The 23157-nt window shown below is 36.3% G+C and overlaps 2 protein-coding genes across 3 annotated transcripts in view; one reads left to right on the plus strand and one right to left on the minus strand.

Moving 5' to 3' along the window:
- Nucleotides 1-5497: 5497 nt before the first annotated feature.
- Nucleotides 5498-15645, minus strand: THAP2 (THAP domain containing 2). The gene is made up of 3 exons (XM_060113163.1): nucleotides 15101-15645; nucleotides 9089-9284; nucleotides 5498-6119 (listed from the first exon to the last, which is right to left on the minus strand). Exons 1-3 carry the CDS (start codon nucleotides 15169-15171, stop codon nucleotides 5730-5732), a joined length of 657 nt encoding a protein of 218 aa, XP_059969146.1. The 5' UTR covers nucleotides 15172-15645; the 3' UTR covers nucleotides 5498-5729.
- A 203-nt stretch (nucleotides 15646-15848) lies between these two features.
- ZFC3H1 (zinc finger C3H1-type containing) overlaps nucleotides 15849-23157 on the plus strand; it is a 49689-nt gene continuing 42380 nt past the window's right edge. For both annotated transcript variants that reach the window (XM_060112276.1, XM_060112277.1), the window contains exons 1-2: nucleotides 15849-16678; nucleotides 21377-21793. In XM_060112276.1, coding sequence (XP_059968259.1) covers nucleotides 16081-16678; nucleotides 21377-21793 — 1015 coding nt within the window. In that variant the 5' untranslated portion in view covers nucleotides 15849-16080. The remainder of the gene's footprint in view (nucleotides 16679-21376; nucleotides 21794-23157) is intronic.

Below are 23157 nucleotides of genomic sequence, written 5' to 3' on the forward strand. Positions count from 1 at the left end.
TCTGGGTTTGTTCAGCACAGGTAATTGGATTACCTTAGAAAGCTGACTGGCCAATATTAGTGATACTAGACAATTAGGCATAGTTATTATTAATAAAACCTAATATTTTTGTGGTTTGCATAGTGACCTTGTTTTTGTCTTTGCTTAGACAAAATTATGAACTGGTATTGCTTTTTTCCCTCCTTCAATTTAGTACAGTTACAGGGTTATCTTGCCTGATTTTGGTGTTCTTTGAGATTTTTATGTCTAATAGGAAACCATGGCCTGTGCAGGCCATCTTCTAACAACAATGAAGGCTAGCTTTGTCTGGCTAGTTCCTGAATGTCACGGATGATTTTCTCTCTCATGAATATGTAGCTAAAATTGCATATTAAATAATAACGGTGTTGGTGACTGACTCTTCAAATGAATACTTCTCTTCCAGTTTTTCCTGGTGTCCAATTATTGCTGTTGTTCTTCATAAAACAAGTTATTAGAGCTTAAGGCTGAAACAATTTGGGGGAATTAATGTAGTTAAAATATTCTTTAAAAAGAAACAATGATTTTACAATCTGATAATGTTTAGAGACAATCTGAAAACATTTCAACAAAGTCTTTTTCCATTTGCTTTAAAAGCCACTTTCTAGCAACAGAGAATTTTATGGTTAAGCATTTTCTAAACTATATTCCTCAAGATATCAGTAGGTATGCTACCCTCCACTACCACCTCCCCTCCAAAATACCTCTGATCAAATTTAAGGTTCAGAAATTTTGTTTCTTCATAGGACTGTGAGAGTGCACTAAAGGCTCTGAGAAGTTAAGAAACTTTGAACATTTTTGTTAAATCTTTCCAACAGAGTTAATTGTTTTACCACAGATTACCTTCCCTCAGAAAACATTACAGTTTGAGAATTGTTATTGTAATCAGAGCAACAGACTGAAAGTTCATTGTTGGAGTAATAATCTTTAAATTTTACAATATAAATACCTATTTATGTTTAAGTGTTTGACATAAACATTTTCTGGGATAGACATTTGATACATAATATCAATTGTAAAAATCATCCCAATGGCAAAAAGCACTTACTGATGCTAGGAAAATATCAGTGGGTTCTATGTACAGTCACTTTGAATCTAAGCCAAAGGAGTTATTTAGATTTTGTGAAATCTAAAGAGAAATGTGTTAATATTAGAATGGCTAATATAAACATGCCAGACCCCTGAGTCCCAAAAAGAAAAGAACATACACACAAACACACACTTGAAAGAACACAGAAAATAAAGACAGATGTGTAGACAATAACATTATAATGAGATGATGACTTTATCCAAGTTATGTATAAAACAGGACTCAAGGAGAGAAGCACTTATATCACTTTGGTACGTTAAGGAAAAGTGTCACAGAGAGAGAGGGAGCATCAGAGCTAATACTTAAAAGATGACAGGGAGATTGCTAAATGACCAAGCTAAAGTAAGGGCAATATGTAAAGATGTGGTGGTTAAGAGAGTGAAAATAGAAATTCATGAGAATGGAGGATTTAGACATAAAAAGGTCTGAAATACTAGCTAAATAATTAAACTGAAAATTCATCTGAGAGATAGGCACGTATCTGCTTTCTTGGCATTGAACCCAAAGTTTTTATTTTTTTAAGCTTTTGGAGCACAAATTTTAAAAGCCTAGGCAGCAATTTGAAGACTGGTATGTTGTTTTAGATTCAACTTATTCTGAAAGGGCATTAGGAAGACGGTAGGGGGCAGTGAGGGCAGGAATAAACAAATGGAATTTTTTTTTTCCCCCATAGACTTGAGGACAGGAACCATTTCCATCTGGTTCATTCTAGTTCGCTCAGTGTCTCTTAGTGAATGTTAAAAGTGTTTTTTAAATTAAAGTACTAAATAATATTTTAATACTTAGAAAAAATTAATAAGAAAAAAATCATATCTTATTTCCTTGCTATTAAAATAATGCATATCTACAAATAAATCTTTGTGTGAGCCTCAAATTATTGTCAGGGTAGACAGAACATTTTTATAGCCCGTCATATATCTGGTGTAGATTGTATAACCAGTATTTAAAACAGTGCAAATAAACTATAATTTATGTTTAGATTTAATTTGAGCCATAAAATGAAAATGATAATTCCTCTTCTAGGCTTTACATATCTTTATTTTGCTTACAGTTTGCTTCAATTTAAGGAGGTGGACTTCTACAGAAGTATTTTAGGGGATCAATTTAGGGGATGGATTTCCACAGAAATGTTTATGTACATATTTTAGAAATAATAGGCATGACAGTAATTTCCTTGGAAAAGTTTTTAATATCAGTATACTCAGAATACATTTTTTGTGAAAACAATATGCAATTGTTTAATATACATTATAAAATCATTAATTTTATGAAGTTTCCAACTGTCTAAATACTAAAAGAATCCCATATTCTGACATAAAGAGGAACCACTTTCTATATTATACCAAAATTAAAATTTACCCGTATTCTAACATTGAGAAATGAGATTAGAAAAACCCAACATTACAAAGTCTACCTAGAAGAGATCAACAATGACTTCACAGACTGTCTTTACTGTATATATACACACAATATTTTTTATTTTAGTTTTTTGAGACACATAACCTGTCCTATTTTAATGATTCATATATTTCACAAAAGGTTAAAATTTAGAGGTCAGAGAAGAGGATTTGGAGGCTGAAGACCAGTGTTCAATCTAGAACTTCCTAGATTACTGCATTTCTATTCATTGTGCCAGCTGACACATTATAAATGTCTGAATGAATAAATTACATTAACAAGGATTTCTTCATCTATAAATTGAGATAATACCACCTACCACACAGAATATATGTGAAGAACAAGTAGGAGAACTAATTGGTGCCATAGTGCTTTGTTCACTTTAAGACTCTGAGTTAAAATTATTTTAAAAAATTCGTGATAGTAGGGTTTGTTGTTTAGTAAAAATATCAAATGTCAAACTCCAGTCTTGGTTTTGATATATTTTACTTACTTATGTTTTCCTTTTAACAGGATATCATTAACAACAAATTTGTTCAGTGTTCATTTTAATGGGGAAAAAATGTCTTACAATTTATTAAATAAACACTGTATGTGATTCATGTCAACACCCATGTCCTTCTACAAAATCTCCATTGGTAAGTCATTATAAGAAGAAAATCTGTTTGTTTCAAAAGAAAACTGGTTCATTGTAAAAAGGTCTAAAGTTTACACGTTCTCATTAAATTCCAATTCAAAGCGCTTCACACATACTTCTTTCATAGCATTTATCATATTGTATTATGAATAATATTTGTTTCTCGCAAGAGACTTTGAGCAACTTAAGGGCAGAAAATCATGTCATATTCATCTTTATATCAAATTCTAGCCTTTGGCTGGTCCTTTGTAGGGGTTAGTGCCTGGTAGACATAGAATGAATGACAGGCATAGAGCAGAGGATATGTGTTGTGTCAGAGCATAGGACAAAGAACTGTTATAATTTTGATTAGTTTTATGGTCTACGAGCTAAGTGATAAGTTTATCAACAGACTGAAAACAGGATTTTAAAAGATTCCTTTTACGTTTTTCTCTATGAATGGAAGTAGTTTTAAGGTAGACAGATGTATGTTAAAATAATTTGATGCAGGGAGAGTTTGGATGGAGCATGTTATTGGAACAGTAACATGAAAATGACATGGAAAAACCAGCAAAAATTTTTACTTTAGAATTACTGAGTGGTAGTTTATTCAGTGCTCTCAAATATTAATAAATGAAGTCTAACTTTGCCAAAAGCTTGTTGTATTTTATAGCACTTTATTTTTGTGATTTAAAAAATGTTATATTAAGATATCAGGGTATTATTGTAGATGGGAATCAGCCTGCATTAGTGTTTTGTTTTGTATTGGGGAGGGGCGGTGAACAACGTGAGTTTATACTTGGGAAACATAGTTTATATTTAAATGATTATTTGCCCAACTTATTTTGAGGTATAAAATAGAAATGGTCAGTAAGTGTTTCCTGATGTTTATGTTTGAAACCATATAAAGATAGTTGAAAACATGTAATGACAATTCCAAGGAGCTACATCCAATATTAAAGATAACATGACTTAAAAAAAAAAGATAACATGACTAACAAGGTTTACATTATACACAAAAGAATTTTCATAAATATTTATTTTAAGTGCCTGATGATAACTAAAAGAGATGTTTCCTACCTTTGCCTTTGTGCATCTAGTTGCTTGGGAGGCATTCCTTATGAAAAGAAAGGGTGCTAATAATGTAAAAAGACTTTTTGCTAGGATCTCAGCAAATGTTATAAAAAATTTTTTTATCACCAAGTAGCCATTACCTTATGGGAAGGATTTACAGTAATATGTGATTATGTATATGCTACTTTCATATGGCGGTGTCAGAAGCTCAAATCAGGCCTGGGTAACCTGATTGTACGTTAATAAATTTTTACATGATTTGACCAAAGCTGTTTGAAGGAAAGGATTCTTATTAAACATTTATCTGGTAAAATAAGGCAAACCCTTTAATTGTTCAAATGGAAACTATAAGAATAGTTCTGATATTCTATTTTGTAAAATAATTAGCACTTGCATAGCTTTATCAGAGACATGTATTTTTAAAGAGATCTACATTCCATTTCCGTTATGCAGTATGGTTGCTCTATTTGACTCTCACTAAAAGAGGAGATAAAGAGCAAGCTGATGTGTAAGATAAATTGACTTCATTTTAGGTTATAAGTTGTAAAGATATAATATGGTAAGTACTTTTCTATAATTCAATTCTATTGTGGGTTTATGGAAAAAAAAGAAAGCTTAAGAATTTTGGTATCAACACACATGGGGACAGAGGGAGTATTCCTAACATGGAACTGTGTAGCATGTTTGCCTATTAACGTATCAGTTTTGAAATAGAAAATGTAATATTTTTATTATGAGAATAAATGTGGTATACATTTATCACTTTGTTTAAAGTAAAAGCTAGATCTCTATCTCTGTTATTTCATAACATATTTTCTTAGAAGGTGAATATAATCAGCTACCTGTTTTTAGTAGTCTGAGTTACTTGGATGATGCAAGGGTACTTCACATTTGAAAATACTATTTTCAAAATATTTTACAAGCTATTGCAAAAGCTAATTTTGTTATGAGGGAGGCCATGATTAGCTCAGTTTTACTGATAAAAAGATACGAAAAGTTTAAATAAAAGAACTTGCCCTGTACTTCAGGTTTTTTCCTAAAATTTTTCCCAATCACAGTGCCAATAATAATAATTTAATTAATACAAAATCCAGCAGTTTTAAAGTTTTATTTCATGTTGGTTAACTCCTACTAGGCAAATTACTTAGAATGTAATATCCCAACTTTGGTACAGGAAAAAGATTTTTTATAATATAATTTAAAAACATTACTTGTCATAGACTGTTCTTTAAAAGAAGTTTAAAAAGACAAAAACACAAAACACTTTACATACAATTTTCTAGAAAAAATTTTAAGTACATGATTCTCACATAAGGCACTTCCATTCTCGTTCAAATAAGTTTCATAAGAAGTTCTCCATTTTTTTTTGTAACCAAGTCTTCATAAATAAATTATGCAGTAACGTTGTTACTTCAGGTAAAACTTTATTAAATACCCAATTTTGGAATAATTTCCTTAAATATCTTTACCTTTGAACAGAATGAAGTTCAAGCATCAAATCCTAATTGAAGGTACTTTTAGTCTGTTTTGGAGTTAGAGAATTGGTAATGTTTTCCCTTGTTGATCTTGTTCAAGAATCTTGAAATCTTCCAAAGGAAGACTGTTTAAGGCAGTTGGTAAAATGTGTTCTGATGTGCCCTTAAGTAATATATTATTTGCTTCTAGATTCTTCACCAAGCACGTGGCTTTGATCCATCTTCGAGTTGCTCTGCGTTCCTTCTGTAGGCAAGTTTTCATTTTCCTTCTTAAACTTGCTATTTCCTTTTCCAGTTTAATTATCCTCTTTTTTGCTTCCATAGGGTTCCTAAAGGCATAACTGTGTTCAAGTAGTACTTGCTGACTACTAATGTTTGATTTTAAATTAGATGGTCCGTTTGGAGTACAACTGTTGTTTTTCTTCAGAAGATTCCTTGACTTGAGTTTCTGAGCAGAATAAAATTAGAGGGTTGAACATAAATTATGGAATATCACAAATAAGTAAATTTTGTTTTGGATAACAGTATTTAAACTGCTCTTTTAAAAACTGATTTTAAAAATTTGATAGGAAACATCAGCAGCCCATCTCATGTAGTCATGGATTCAAGTTTCTCAACTGGTTGATTTAACTCCAGCCACCTATTTTTTTTTTTTTTTTTTTGTCTTTTCTCTCCAGAGAGATAAAAGCATTGGTCTGGAAATAGAGAATGGACTTCCTAAGTCTCTTCCAAATTATTGAATATGATTCTGTAGAGACTTAAGAAAATTCTTTGCAATATTCTAAGGCCAATATAGAATGCATTTAGACATTTGGTTTATTTGTGATACTGATTTGATCTCTTTTTTAGGTAAATACTATCCTCTCAATTTGATTAATATTTCAGACCTGTGGTCCTACTTAATACAAACATATTCCAAAGTATCAAGCTCCTGAATAGATTTACCTATTAATTATGCACAGTTATATCTTATTGATACATTCAAGGTTTTAAAATCTGGCTAGAAACTTTCTTTCCAGATCAGAAACCTGAGGACCCTTTTTTCCTTTTATCTCTTTCATTCAATTAGTCATCAAGTCCTATTAATTCTATCTCCTAAATATCTGTATCACAAATCCTCTCCTCTCCATCATTCTTCTTTTTTCACTCTCTTCATTTCTTTTTTTTTTTTTAAGATTTTTATTTTTATTTATTTATTTTGCAACACTGTGCAGCATGTGGGAGCTTCCCTCACCTGGGATCAAATCCACGCCCCCTGCAGTGTGTCTTAACCACTGAACCACCAGGGAAGTCCCTCCTCTCCATCATTCTTAATGCTACTACCCATATCAGGCCCATATCATTCATGTCTGGCTTGAATATATTAAAAACTTCTGTATTGATCTCTGGCTCATTTTGATCCTCACTAGTCTATTTTCTGCCACACAATAATTTTCTAACAGATTTGATGATTTAATACTGGCTAAATTCTTCTTTGCCTCCCTATTATCTAAAGAAAAAAAATTATCTTTACATGGCATACTGTACCATTTAGGATCTCACCCCATTCTGCCATTCACCATCTTTTTAAAAATTAATTAATTAATTTTTGGCTGAGTTGGGTCTTCATTGCTGTGTATGGGCTTTCTCTAGTTGCGGCGAGTGGGCTTCTCACTGTGGTGGCTTCTCTTGTTGCGGAGCACGGGCTCTAGGCGTGCGGGCTTCAGTAATTGTGGCCCGTGGGCTCTAGAGCGCAGGCTCAGTAGTTGTGGCACACGGGCTTAGTTGCTCCACAGCATGTGGGATCTTCCCAGACCAGGGCTCAAACCCGTGTCCCCTGCATTGGCAGGCAGACGGATTCTTAACCACTGCACCACCAGGGAAGTGCTGCCATTCATCATCTTAATTTTTACTCCAATAATATTAAACCACTTATAGTTCCCAGATTATTTGATTAATTTCATAGCTTTGTGTCTTTCATTCATTCAACAAACATTTATTGAAACACAGGAATTCATTTATGAGTTCCTGGGGACACAACAGTGAATAGTAAGATAAATATGGTTCCTGTCTTCATGAAACCTACAACTGGCATTCCTCCTGTCTAGGGGAATTGGCAGGGACTCTTTTTTTTTTTTTTGCGGTACACGGGCCTCTCACTGTTGCGGCCTCTCCCGTTGCGGAGCACAGGCTCCGGACGCGCAGGCTCAGAGGCCATGGCTCACGGGCCCAGCCGCTCCGCGGCATGTGGGATCTTCCCGGACCGGGGCACGAACCCGTGTCCCCTGCATCGGCAGGCGGACTCTCAACCACTGCGCCACCAGGGAAGCCCAGGGACTCTTTTTTGATCCGTATATTCCCAGCATCTAACTTGGATTTTGACATAATGTAAAGTTTAGTAAACATCTGTTGAATGAATAAATGATTAAAATGTCAAAAACAAGTTATACTTCAAATTCAATAAATATATGAGTGTGTACTATGCACTATTTGAGGTTCTGAGGATTCAGAAATGAAATGCTTGCCCTCCTGGAACTTTTCTAGTATCTGGAGCTTTTCTAGTATCTAGTGGCAGGCGGACTCCCAACCACTGCGCCACCAGGGAAGCCCCTCTCTTTCCTTTTAAATATCACTTGCTAACACTTATTTTCCATTCACTTCTCAACTCATTATCTTTTGTTCTCATCATGCTATTGCTGCTGCGCTGTGCAAAGTCAAGAACCCTCTCCTACGTTCCAAAATCCAAGCTCAAGCCCAGCCGAAATGCCTGAGCTCTATGAGGTTTTCTGTTATGCCTCCCTCTGAACTTATATTCTTTGGTGTAACTCTGGTATTCTTTGGGTGTGCTGCCCTGAAAGCACTTAACACACATTATTTGCATATCATCTTAAAATCAGAGCAGAGCGATGCTGGAGGTTTCATTACGATTTCTCAGTTTTACCAATGGGTCAATTATCAATAATAATTAACAATGATGTAAAATTCCAATATAATAAAACAGTTTAGGTTGGGGAAAGAATATTGGAGTCAGGAACGCTGAGCACTAATTCTAGCCTGCATCTTTACTGCAGTTTTGCAGTTTTCTTGAGGCACAGCATTATATATGAATTTCAATATATTCTTTTTTTTTTTTTTTTTTTTTTTTTTCTTTTTGCGGTATGTGGGCCTCTCACTGTTGTGGCCTCTCCCGTTGCGGAGCACAGGCTCCGGATGCGCAGGCCCAGCGGCCATGGCTCACGGGCCCAGCCGCTCCGCGGCATATGGGATCCTCCCAGACCGGGGCACGAACCCGTATCCCCTGCATCGGCAGGCGGACTCTTAACCACTGCGCCACCAGGGAGGCCCGAATTTCAATATATTCTTAATTGTTCCATGTTACAAACAAAAAGGGATGGATTCTAAAAATGGTTAAAATGGCATAAAAGTAGTATTACTTACCATGGACTTTATGTGGGTACAAAAATCAAAAATGGTTGGAACAGCATCCATTTTAAGTCGTCTAGTTTGTCCTGTTAGGTCAAAACAGGAGGCTTCAAAGTGCTTTGAACAAAGAAAAGTATGTTTTCCTGGCACAAAATTTTTGCGCCTAACCAGGCGAACCCATTCTTTTCTTCTTTTAGGATCCAAAGGAAACCTTTAAAAAAAAAAAAAAAAAAAAAAAGGCAACTCAAATTCCAACTATCACACTTCTGGTTGTACCTAAATGGTTAAAAGAAATTTTGAAAGGTAACAATTTAAAATGTCTTCCATTTACATAAAAATTTAAACATTTCCAGTATCCAGATACTGGAACAGAAACCAATTCATGCTCATTTTTATAAGTTGTAAAAAAGTTAATAAAAAACTAACTTAAGTTTAATTTTTCAGGGTTTTAAAAAGAGACCTTTCTTCCCAAACTAGTCCTTAACAAGGGCAGTAAAATAAACGAGACTAAACTGATCTAGATCAAATTTATGTAGATCCATTATAAGCAGGAATAATTTCACAGTGCTTTGATCTGCTGCTCATGTCCATGGTCAAGACAAATCAGATCATCTACAGATTAAATTTTATCGAGACAGATTCTGGTATTCCTTCCTCTGTGTTCATTATGATACTTACTACATTGCTTTGTAATTTTCCATTTTAATAAATTTCCAGTGAAATCAAAGAAGATTATAAGTTTCTCGAGGACATGGATCATTTTATCTTTTTATCTAACTTTAACACTTACGTAGTGCCTTGGAAACAGTTGGGACTCAACAAAAATTTGCTTAATTAATATAAATACAGAATATATGAATTTATAATTCACTATATTACTTCCATGAAGTTAAACTGCATATATTTTTTAAAAATGACCTCTTAAGCTATGTTGTACAGTAAAAGGCATAATTAATTACTACAAAAAGTAAAATGTTGATGACAAGCCCAGCAGGAATGTTTTTCCTTTTATATTTATTTCAGATATAAAATATATTGATATGCACCCAGTGTACACCATTAAGGAAGAGAAAAATATAAGGGACTGTCTAAAAATTCGAATGGTAACTGTGTTGACTGACTTGCAAATAGAGGAATCAACATTCACATGTAATAAGTTTGAACTGAACTCTTCTTTAGTTTGACTACCTTATCCTTGAAGTATTAATTATGAACTCACTAGTACCTAAAAAGAACCATTAAATTTATGTTAGAAGATCATGTGGCTCAAAAGCCCCCAACTGAAGCTTCATTAGGTAACAGCTTTGGCTGTGTCAGATATACTAGGCTTGCTCAAATTACCAGCAGGGAGGGCCACAGAGGTGAAGGCCCAGACTTACTTAGACACCCTGCCATCTCATGTCCCCACCCCCACTGCCCCGAACACACCCTCACCTGAGGATAACATCTGTGTGTCACTCTGCAGTTCACATTTTCATATATGTACGTTGTTTTGCATTTCACTAGAAATACAAGTCTCTCTAATGGAGACTTTATCTACTCGGCCTAGCCCTCACCTCTTAATAGTAATGTATTCTCATTTCAAAGCTCTCTGTTCCAATATTTAGTGATCTGAAAATGTTTCCTGAGGACTAAGCTAAAAATTAAGCTTTAGTTTATATGCACACTAGTTCTTCTTGGGACTTCAAGCACAAATAAGTACTATCAGTACTATTGTATTAGCATTTGTATAAGACTCTTCAGATATATGAAGACTTTCTTTCAAATATTATCTTTCATCCCCTCCCCTTTTAGCTCATTTTTAAACTAAAAAAAAGTTTTAAATTATGAAACCAACGTCTCCAATTGGACCTTAACGTGATCAAATTCTACTTCTTTCTTTTAAGACTCAGTTTAGGAATCCCATGTTCCTAACAAGTTTTTTTTTATGATCAGAAGACTTGGTCAGATGTTCCTATATCATATAACATTAATATAACTGTATTCTAATTGTTTACTTTTCTATCTCCAACACTAGATCACAGGTTTCTCCTGGTTAGGAGCTGTTTTTTCACTACTTTTTCCTGTTAGTAAGCATTCAATGAACTTTTTGAGTGAATCAATGAATATACAAAGTAATGGAGTTAGTTTGGCATTACTAAATAATCTTTAGATTATCTGTGTTGAAATAAAATAAGAATAATCAACAATTTTATATTTGATTTTAGATAATGTTTTATACAGTATTAACCTTAATCTTGTTTTTGCACGTGTTGTTTGGATTTTTCTCAGCAAATTCAAAGAGTGGGAGAAGCAGCCCATAAACTAAATTTAAGTAATAATAAATCATGTAAATATTAATTTTAAAAAATTAACGTGGTGTTAATAGATGGATATATTCTTGCTTACACAATAATAGAACCAGGCTTTCAGAAACATTAGATGTTTTGGAAAATCACTCAGTATTTTAACAATGCTATTTTGCTTGGGTCTTTAACAGCTGAATGCCTCTTACATTCCAAGCACTGTCCTAGGCACTGAAGACATAGTGGTAAACAAAGTTGATCTACCTTTATGACATCTACCTTCTATGTGGGTATACTGTAATGGGGAAGGTAGAGAATCAAATAGCTTGATGTAGTAGAAAAGAGTGGCTGAGAATAGTCTCTGTAATCAAACCAGGTATCAATCCCAGCTCCTTCACGTAATAGCTGGGTGACTTTAAGAATGTTGTTTAACCTTTTTGGGCCTCAGTTTCATCATCCATAAAGTGGAGTTATAACGGTACCTAGTGTGGTTCTAGGGATTAAATGAGACATTGTGAGTAAATGCTCAGCCCAATGCATAGTACGTGGTAAATACTAAATAAATGCTGTTTATTATTATTATAAAAGTAATTACAAGTGTCATGAGTTTATAAAAGGGTAAGTACAGGATTGCATGGAACCATAAAACAGGAAGAGCTAATCTCATCAAGAGGCCTTAAGACAGTACGAATTAGCTAGGGAAATTAGGACTGTAGTAGTGAAGAGTGTTAAAGAGTATCTTGGGGACAGGAAGAGTGTTATGACATGAAACGAAGATGGAGGACTTTCCAAGTTAAAGAGTAATTTTGAACTTTATCCAAAATGGCACTGGTAAGCCATTAAGAGGCCTAATTTAGAGCTGTCAACAGAAAATATTTTAACTGGTTGTGAAACACAGCCATTATTAAAAATTAAATTATTTAAGTTTGCATTTAAATAAATTAAAAACAAAGGTAATAAGTACTAAAAACCCATCACTTCCTAATTATTTTACTGTTGTCTATACTCTTCAGGTTACTTATGTCTGTTACACCTGTATGGAATAAATGCTATAGAATAGGGTAGTATTGCACATTTCTTCCCAACTCCATGATCAGTGATGTCATATTGGTAGCTTATAACCAGTTATGGTGGGAGTATTTATATCATGGAAATTGGACAAACACTACAAATCAGGGCTTTCCCCCTTTCCTGGAAATCCTGTTGTTAAAAATTTAGCAACACACTATTGATTATAGAAGAGCGGTTAGGAGTGCATGAATGGAAGCAGTGAACCAGTTAAAAGGTTGTTGTAATAATCCAACTGAGAGGGAATGGTGAGAAGTCAAGGGAGGATGACCTCCTAGTTTCTGGGTGGATGGTGTTTCCATTTACTGAGAAAGGGAATATGGGAAGTGGTGTAGGTTTGGGGGAAGGGCAAGTTCAGTAGTACAGTTTTAGTACGCTGAATGTGAGGAACTGAAGAGACCAGGGAAATAACTGAGACACTTTACCGATAGGTCTAAAACTCATTAGAGAGAGTTGGACCAGAGGTATTGATTTGGGAGGCATTAACAGGTAAATGTTAACCAAGACCACAGGAACCGTTGCAATCCTTTTGATAAGAATGGGAAGATCTTGGTCAGGGGGTGGAGTGGCAGAGGAGACTGAAGTTAGGCCAAAAAAGTAAGATGAAAATCACAAAATTAGTGTCAAATAATTCAAAGTAGAGAGTATTTCAAGGAGGAAATGATCACATGCCATGAAAAAAGGATGCTGGAGTGTCCTTTATGTTAGCAAGAACAGTTTCAAAAGATTATTATTGGCAACACTTAGACTGGAATGGGCTGAGTAAGAGATAAGAAAAATGGTGACAGTAAGTTTAGGCAATATAAGCTGTACATGGGGATAAAGAAGTCTACCAATGTCCTAGGAAAGGAGTGAATAGTGTTAATTATGAAATAGGGATTTTTATTATAATGTTATTTTAACACCTAAACTTCTGGGGTTACACATGAAAATGTTAATTTCATAGCAAACAGTCAAACACGGAGAGGAGGTATGTATGTTAGTGTACCACCGTGCATCTCCTAAACATTCATTATTGGTTCCTTGAATCCTCCCTCCCCCTCATCTTCCAAATCAAACGACCATATATGGTAGTTTCTCCTCAAACATTTCTCAAGTCTGTCCACTTCTTTCCATCTCTACTGTCAGTACCACTGTAGTCTAGGCCACTGGGTGGACTCTCCATTGTTTTACTACAGGTTCCCAACTTTTTTCTCTATCAACGCTCACCTCTTCTAATCTAGTGCTCATTGTGCCAGCAACAGAAGTACATTTATTTCAGTTGACGCTGTAGCAGGATGTCCTTGTGAAATAGCAGGTGCATTAACATTCTGTAATAAGCTCCTTTCTGTCAAATTCATCTCTTGATGATGCTTGACCAGCACTTTAAGTAACACTGTAATTCTCTACACTGCAGCCTGAGGGCTTTTTAATATACAAATCTAATCACGCCATTCTTTTTAAGCCCTCCATAACTTCTCAAGTACTCATTGGATAAAATAGAAAATCCTTAAAGTATCGTACAGGACCAAATCTATGTCATCTTTTGGTCTCATCTGAAATTTCACATCCTTTGAGAAGTGTTCTTTGACTTTCCAAGGCTAAGTTAGAGACCCTGAAGGTCTCTTCTTTGGCACTTGACCACAGTTATTTATGTTGGTCTTTCTCATTACAACTCCAGGAAGGTTAAGAGTTTTCTGGATCCCTAGCACCATGTCGGGGAAATAAGAGCTTGGTACACATTTGATGGATGAATGAATAAAGCACTACATTTGCATGAAGTAGATGAAAAACAGAAACACCACAAGGATTTTTTTTTAAGTGGTAACTTTTAATAAGTGGGTACATTTTGTCATAATGAAGTAGGGAGAAAGGTCAAGGATATCATTTTCTACATTCTAAGATCTTAAGTTGTGAGGTATATAAAATCAGAACTGTTTGTACTTAACTTTTTGAATGCTTCTTTTCTTCAGGCATATGGCAGGCACTTGCGAGAAGGTAAACATTTACCAAGTACTTATTATGTTTCATGTAGGGTTCAAAGCGCTTTCCAGAGTTCTGATTTGACAGAAATAAAGAATTTTGATTGCTCTTCCAGCAAACGAAGGCAAAAGATAACCTGGGTTCTTTTTATACTACTCTGTTCTAGTAAGAATAGAAAGCTTATCTTTTCCACTTTAATTAACATCGCTTAATTCCACGGCTACTAATTATGATGACTCAATTTTTCCGCAGTTACTGTGCGTGACTATTTGAAATTTAAATGCTTCCCATGTCAATCCAGCTAGTGAAAACTGACTAATTATACGGTAACACAGCAGGCTTTTTAGGTAATTGTTGACTTGAAAAGGCAGATCTCGCTTCCTCTTACGGCGTCATTAATATCAAAACCTGGTCTAATACACAGGGAGTAAAAGAGTAGAAAATTAAGGTATCCTCCTGTCACTTTCTAGAGAAGGAGTAATTACGGAGAGAACTTGGCTCTCTTTTACAAAGTGAGTAAACCTTCCCCGAAGGGAGCGAAAAATTGGACAGATTTGAGAAACACACACAAAGGGCAAAAATGATGCGTCCCTGCTACTAGCTAGCTAGCTAGCGAAGTTATTAGAATTAGTAGAATCCTGTTCTTTCCACACAAGCGATACCCAGTCTAGGAACTCCCGTTTCCGCCACCCCCACTCCCTGCCCAGGTTACCTGTGGAAGCTGATGTTAATGTGCTTGTTGTAGGTAGTAGCACAACCCGCCGCGGCGCAATTGGTCGGCATTTCCCTTTCGCCCTCATTCGGCGCTGTCTTAAGCCTAATCTGAGGCGCGGGCTGCTACGCTTCCTTCGGGAAGAGACTGGGCAAGCGAGGCTGGGGAAGGGCCCACCCAGCTAAGCTGCGGGAGCTAGGTGGGAAGAAGGGGTGTACGTATGTGTGCGGGGAGGGGGGTGGTGTCAGCCTTCCCTTTCTCTTTATTAATATGGCGGACTTGAGCCACAGGAGCCGACAGTCCTGGAGTTCTAGTCCTCCTCGTTTGCCTTCACCAACATGGCGGACGCACCCCGTCCTCTCCCTGGCTCCCAAAAGGGAGTGGGACTACTGCTTCTCTTCAGCAGCTGTCCTCCGAGCAATTAAAAAAAAGACGTGTGTCCCTCCCATACCCCCATTACTCTGAAACTCTCGCGGCCGAGGTTAAGAACGGGCCCGCCTACCCCCCCACGCACCCAGAAACCCCAAAGCAGCGTCTGGAGTGCGGACGGGCCTCAGACTGGAAGGACAAACCCTAAGCAAGAGGCAAAAAAAAAAAAAAAAAAAAAAAAAAGACTACAACTCCCAGTGAGAATCGCGTTGTCCTAATTATCACGGTGTAACTGGGAGATTTGTTTCCTGCGTGCCGCAGGAAGTGACGTTGCAAGCAGAGCCACTTCCAGAGATCTATTTCTCGCGAGGCGGAAAAGCCAGATCGCGGAGGAGCAAGGGGGCGCTAGGGCAGGGAAGTGGGTTGCGACGGTCCGGCGAGAAAGAGCTGGGGTGCGGGGAAGTTGGGGAGCAGAGCCCGCTAGGTGAGCAAGTAGGGTAAGGCCGCACCGACCGGGTCCGTTGAGAAAGAAGGAAACTGAGCAGGAAGGCAGCTGACGGGCGGATCCCCGGACAGAGCGCTAAGGTTGTGTGGAACGCGCTGCTCCCGGGATGGCGACTGCAGATACTCCGGCCCCGGCCTCCAGTGGCCTCTCGCCCAAGGAAGAAGGGGAGCTCGAAGATGGGGAGATCAGCGACGACGATAATAACAGCCAGGTACGGAGCCGGAGCAGCAGCAGCAGCAGTGGTGGCGGGCTGTTACCGTACCCGCGGCGAAGGCCTCCTCACCCGGCCCGGGGCGGTGGATCCGGCGGAGGCGGTGGCTCCTCCTCGTCATCGTCCTCTTCTCAGCAGCAGCTGAGGAATTTTTCACGCTCGCGGCACGCGTCGGAGCGGGGCCACCTCAGGGGACACAGCAGCTACCGACCCAAAGAGCCGTTCCGGTCTCACCCACCCTCCGTGCGAATGCCTTCAAGCTCACTGTCCGAAAGCAGTCCCCGGCCGTCCTTTTGGGAACGGAGCCACATCGCCTTGGACCGTTTCCGTTTTCGAGGCAGGCCTTACCGGGGTGGGAGTCGCTGGAGTCGGGGGCGAGGAGGGGGTGAGCGAGGAGGCAAGCCGGGGGGCAGACCTCCTCTGGGAGGAGGAGCGGGATCCGGATTCGGCAGCAGTCAGAGCTGGCGAGAGCCCTCTTCACCTCGGAAGAGTTGTATCCTTAACGTGGCGGTCTGCCCTGGGCGTGTCACTGAAGTTCCCTTTAGCGTCTTCTCAGGTCTATGAGATGAGTAACTTTTCAGAACCGTCAGAACCGCTTGCTTTCACTGTGTCAGTATACTTAACGTAGGCGGTTCTTTGGTAATCCCCACCCATGTGTCAAACTGTAGCGTTATTTCTTAAAATTGCTTTATTGGGTGCATTGCTTTTTAACATGAACGTGTTATGGATGGGGGCCAAGCTAGTGGAATCTAAGACAGTGTAAAATCAGATTTGCAGTATTACATCAGAAGCCCAAGTTTCATTAGCCTTTGTTTTTGCTAGTACAAGAACTTTGCTATGTGAAGTTGCCTTAGATTGTTAGAGGGAGAAAAAAAATAATTGGCCATAAAAAGTTTGGGGAATACTGTTGCTTATTTCATATTGCAGTGTCACATTGAAAATTGTGAAGTTTCATCGTTCATAATCCTACTGGTTTCATTTGTGATTCTGTTTTTACTTTTCTTGATTTATTCTTAACACATTGCTGCTTTTTTAAAGTTAAAGAAAAAAAAAAAAGACCTGGTATCTTCCTCGCCAACTCAAATTCAGAGGTTTGAAATTCACATATCTTTGGAGGAAACTTTAGCTCCTTAAGTTTTCTATTTCTTATGTTCACATTTTGGACATTTTATAACTCTTACTGCTGACAAATGTGGGCTAGATAGAGAATGAAACTTAACAGCATTTTTATTTTAATATATTGGAAACCATGGGGTTTATGGGAAGGTGGAGTCTATGGAGAGGTTAAGAAGGAAAATAGCAAAATAATCTGGTTTTTGTCCCCTATAATCTTATTCATAGTTATCGTAAACATTCCTGAGTTTACTCATCTGAGGGTTTGCTATTTTAAGACGTGTTTGTAGAACTATGTCTTTAAAAAAATTTTTTTAATTGAAATATACTTAATTTACAACGTGTTTCAAGTGTACAGAAAAGTGATTCAGTTATATTTATAATACTATAATTTATTGTAGTAAGGTAATACATACTTTTTCAGATTTTTTTGTAGAACTGTGTCTTGACATATTCCATGATAACTGCATAAAAATAGTTTACGAAGAACATTTATTACTGGTTGTAATTTCCATGGTGTAATGATTTTTTAATATATTCATTATATATGAAACTTATATATAAAGACATTTGTTTGGGAGACACTCAACATTTTTTTCACAGAATACTTAGGACCAAACAGTCTTTCCCAGATGTCGGGATAGGAAGGGGACCAGAAATGTAGGTTTAGGTAAGAAGTAGGAGCTTCTGGTGCTAGTGCTCTGAAAAAACTTCTACAATCAAAAGTTGGGTTAGGAGCACTCCAGGATTGTTTCAGAAAAAAATCACGTAGGTATTTAACTTTTAAAAAGAGGGATGCTCTTTCAATAAAGTTAGAAAACCTCTGCCCAAGATATTTTTTTAACCAAGGATTTGTTAGTTGTCAATTCTGAGCCTAAAAACAGAGAGGCTATTTAAGTACAAATATGTAAATTTTTTAAGAATACGAAGATGTAACTTCTAATTTGTGTTGGAGAGGCAAATGTAAATAATTATAGTCAGTGTAAAAAGTTCAAATTGAGGTATGTAAAAAGTACTATGGGCGCTTAAAGTTTTTTCCTAGTTTATTTTATATTAGAGAAGGAAGTGGTACATGGACTTGCCTACCTCCTGCCTTTGCCTTCTTTCTGACCATTCATTTAATACCTCTACCACATACCTTTATTAATTGTTAATCTTACATGTTCTTATTAATGAACAGGCACATGATGTTGTGAAACAAGTATGGGAAAATATCCAGTCTGATTTCTGTAGTAACTTATTAGAAATGAGCTCTCTTGCTGTTTTTCTTTTCACAGATGCTGCACTTAAGGATGATTGTTATGATCTTCTGCTCATTGTTTTCCTTGTGAAGTATCACTAACCCATCCTAGAGGTGGTATTCTTTATAAGAATTTGTGAAGGAAAACATAGCTCCCAGCCACTTTTGTGTAATGTGAGCAAGCAAAATTTGTAATACAAAATTTTGTTAATCCAAATACCATGATTGTACTAAGTTTAATTCATATTTCCACTATATGATTGTAATAATGACATTTTACAAATATTGCATTAAGAAAGAATAAGGTTATTCTGTGACTCACTTCCATAATCTAGAAGTGAAGTAGCATGAGTGCAGGTGGGTTTTTGTTTTTTAAAACTTTTTTTTTTCTGTAATAATTAAGGTATGCTAGATGCAGCTTTAAAGAAATAGAATAAACCATTATTCTATTTAGATTCTATTTAGATTCTATTTGGATTCTATTTGGATTCTATTTAGATTCTATTCTATTTAGATTCATATTCTATTTAGATATTAGATTCTGTCAGAATCTAATAAACCAAATAGATTCTATTGCAGTAGTTATTTTCATTCTCATTCATTTTTAATTTTCCTTAGTGAGAGACACTTTGTCAATCAATCTTAGCATATGTCTCCTTTGGATGGCTGCTGTTTTAAACTTTCAAATCTGATCAGAGCTAACGTAATGAGTCCAGTGTCTCATCAGTAGAAAGTCATTCCATTTTCACCTGCAGTTGTAAAGGTTGAATGGCAGTTCTTTTTTTAAACCAGGTTTCAGTTAGAAATTGCATCTTGACCAATTTCAAGTTAAATCTTTTAAGTGCTGGTTTCATCCTAGCTGTTCTGTATAGACAGAAGTAGGAGATTGCATTTAGCCTTGAAGGAGATTAATTAGTCATAGCACAGTTGCTTCTCATTTTTCTGTCCTTTAGTTATTTTATTTTTTTGTTAGCATATTGAATCTTTTCCCTTTATGAATGTTTCCAAGGACTCTAGTCATTTTTTTTAAAGTTACTGTAGCTACATTGAAAAAGTGAGATGTAAATGCAGATAATTACATAGTTTATGTACAGAGAGTATGTAATGGTGGGGTGGGGGAGCAAGTAATTACCCGACTTCACATAGTGGGTGGCATTTGAATTGGGGTCAGTTTGAGGAACAGAAGACCCTAGACACAAAGCTATGCATAAATTGTGATAAACATGGAAGAGGCGAGATTGGAAAGGAATCATGAAACATTATATGCCATTTTAAGGATTTTGGACTCTATTCTTAGATTAAAACAAGGGATGAGATCTGATCAGGTTTGTGTTCTAGAAAGATTAGTCTACCAATAGGATGGAGGATGGCTTGTGGGAGATAGAACCCTAAATGTCTATCACCAGCCAAAACTATGGGAGTGGATTAGAATGCTCAAAATTGAAAGAGAGAGACTAAGTAGAGCTCACTGGCGAGCACTATTTTTGCAGGAGTTGGAAGAGAAAGGAGTCATGAAGACTTATAGGCAAAAAAAAAAAAAAAAAAGAAACAAGGGGAGAGTGGAGTTATGGAAGCCAAGAGAGAAGTAGTTTACAGTGTTTAATGCTGCAGAGAAGTCAGGGTGGATAAACTCAGCCAGCAGAAACCAGATTCCATTTGGTGGAGGAGTAAGACAGGTAATGAGAAACTAGTATTGTTTCAAGAAACTGAGCTCTGAAGAGGAGATCAGAAAATCAGATTTACTAGAACAGTTTTGCTGCAGAACTGTTAAAGATTTTCAGTTGTAGTGCTCATTTAGTTTCTAAAATATTTGGTGGTAATTCCCATTCCTAAATTGGTCATTAGGGAAGTTTAAAAATCTTTGTAGATTGCTTGTCCGGTAAGTTACACAGAAAAGAAACTATTTGGGGAACTGTAATGTTATATCATAGCCAATTTAATGATCTATAAATGACATTGTATTAAAACCACTACTTGTCTTTTGTTAATTTCTAGGCTGGAGAAGTGAGGTGGAACAGTTCTCATATGTATGAATTAATTTGAATAAAAATTGTAGTTTGGAACTTTGTAGCCATTTCCAACCAAGAAGTTAAGTTTTATGTATCACTATGTTAGAGAAGAAAAAAAAACAAAAGTAATTGGTTTTAGATATCCTTTTCTTCAGGGGAAAATTAGTTTAGAAGATACATTTTGAATACAACTTGTTTTTTTTTTATTATTTAACTGCCTTCATTGTCTTAGTTGTATATATGTTGGATGTTAGTATACTTGATGAGCTCTACAATTGTTATGTTAGGTTTTTAATACAGTGTTTCTTATTCATAACTTAGTCTTAACTATTGTCAGTGTTCATTTTTTATCTCTTTTTAAAAACTTGAGACATGACAAGAAACTAATTAAAAAGAAGAAACGTTTTCTTCTGATTATCTGAAGTGTAAATTATCCACATCTGTGACAAACCGTTCAGTTTCTCCCCTCTTCCTTCAGAAAGGAATCTCTAACATCCAGCTCATTATGGACTTTCCTGATAACCTGCAGAAGGAAGGATGCTATAACCTAACTAGGTGTAATACCTGTGGATACAACAGGTAATAAGTGACACTAGTGATTTTGTAAGTGGACTATTTATATGCATACTTGTTAATTTTAAAGTATGGGCACATAATGAAAGTGGGCATTAGCAGCACATATGTTAAATGGCATTTAGTAATTTTAAAATATCAATTCATCTTCCTTGAAAAACATGAAAAAGGGAGACAATTCATCTATAGTCTAATGTGTTTTTGTTAAATTAACTGGAAAATTTTTGGAAACTGGTTTCCTTAATATGCTGTTCAGCTAAAAGTTTTGGAAGATCTCCATCAAGAAAACAGAATTATTCATCAAAAAGTGAAAACTGTGGGGAAGAAACTTTTGAAGATTTACTTTTGAAGTATAAGCAAATACAATTGGAACTAGAGTGCATCAATAAGGATGAAAAACTAGCTTTGAGTAGCAAAGAGGAGAATGTGCAAGAAGATCCTAAAACACTGAACTTTGAGGACCAAACGAGCACTGATAATGTCAGTATTATAAAGGACTCAAGTAAAGAAGTAGCTCCTGAGGAGAAAACACAGGTCAAAACTTTTCAGGCATTTGAATTAAAGCCACTCAGGCAAAAATTGACTTTACCAGGAGATAAGAACCGGTTGAAAAAAGTTAAAGATGGTACAAAACAGCTTTCCCTGAAATCTGACACTACTGAATCTAGTCAAGGTAATGGAATTTAAAATTTCAGTTAGTGATGATATTCTTCTTCCTCTAAAGGGGTAACTAGTTGTTTTGTTAGTGTACTTCATTGAAATGATTCTGGTGTTTTATCGGTGAATTCTTTTTGCACTTTCTACGTAGATAGTCATATTGTTGGGTGATGACAAGTTTTGTTTCATTCTGATCTTTCACCACTTTTGGCCTTAAGTGCTGGTCAGGACTAATAATACAGTTTTTAACATAAGTGGTAGTGGGCACCTTTGTTCCCTAACTTATGGGGGATACTTTTGCCATTTACTTTTAGATATGATGTTGGCTAAGTTTTTTGTAGGAGTCCTTTATTGGGTAAAGGAGGTGTTCACCCCCACCCCAGCCCCCATTCCTTGTTTGAAATTTTCAGCATGAATGGATGTTGAAGTTTATCAAATCTTTTTTCTTCATTTATGGAGAAGAGCATCTAATTTTTCTCCTTTAATTTATTAGTGTAATGGATTATATTAATTGATTTTTGTAGTGTTAAACCACCCTTGTATGATTGGGATAAATCCAGTTCATGATATATCATTTTTATACATCATGGATGTGGTTTGTTAATTTTTTCTTTTCCTCTTTTTTATGAACGTATGATTTATATACAGTAAAAATTTACCCACTTAACTGTATAGTTCTTTGAGTTTTGACAAACGCAAGCAGTTGGGTAACCATTGCCAGCCATCACTATTATAGAACAGTTTCATTAACTCCCACCGATTCCCTCGTGCGCCATCACTATTATAGAACAGTTTCATTAACTCCCACCGATTCCCTCGTGCCACCAACCCTACTTGGTAACCACTGGTCTGTTTTCTGACCCTACACTTTTGCCTTTTCCAGAATGTCATTTAAATGGAGTCTTGTGGAACATTGCCTTTTAACCCTAGCTTCTTTCCCTTAGCATAGTGTATTTGAGATTGATCCATGTGGTTGCATATGTCAGTAGTTCATTCTGTTTTATTGCTGAATGTCCCGTTGTATGGCTATGCTACAGTTTGTTTATCCATTTCCCACTTCAGGGACATTTGGTTCTTCCAGTTTGGGGCAGTTACAAAACCTTCATAGATAAAGGTTTGCTAATGTTTTGTTTAGGATTTTTCACGTAGGTTCATAGCCTGTAGTTTTGTTCCTTCTTTTTCCTTACAAGTTTTAGTATAAGATTATGATGCTCAGAATGAGTTGGGGAGTGGTTTCCTCTTTGTTCTCTGGGATAGTTTTAAAGTTGGAATCATTCCTGGGATATTTGGTAGATCTTGCTGGTAAAATTATCTGGGCCAGAATGGCTTTTTTTCTGGGAAGGTTTTAAACTACTGACTGTTTGTTTTCTATTTCTGGTT

This window comes from Mesoplodon densirostris, chromosome 11, assembly GCF_025265405.1.
Source record: "Mesoplodon densirostris isolate mMesDen1 chromosome 11, mMesDen1 primary haplotype, whole genome shotgun sequence".
In the NCBI taxonomy this organism is placed as follows: Eukaryota; Metazoa; Chordata; class Mammalia; order Artiodactyla; family Ziphiidae; genus Mesoplodon; species Mesoplodon densirostris.

What these genes read in the sequence shown, in the direction of transcription:
- THAP2 (XM_060113163.1), bottom strand. Translation starts at nt 15,171, where the DNA reads ATGCCGACCAATTGCGCCGCGGCGGGTTGTGCTACTACCTACAACAAG. An exon ending in ATTAACATCAGCTTCCACAG is followed by an intron (nt 9,285 to 15,100) that starts GTAACCTGGGCA and finishes TTTTTTTTAAAG; the next exon opens with GTTTCCTTTGGATCCTAAAA. An exon ending in GTACCCACATAAAGTCCATG is followed by an intron (nt 6,120 to 9,088) that starts GTAAGTAATACT and finishes TATTCTGCTCAG; the next exon opens with AAACTCAAGTCAAGGAATCT.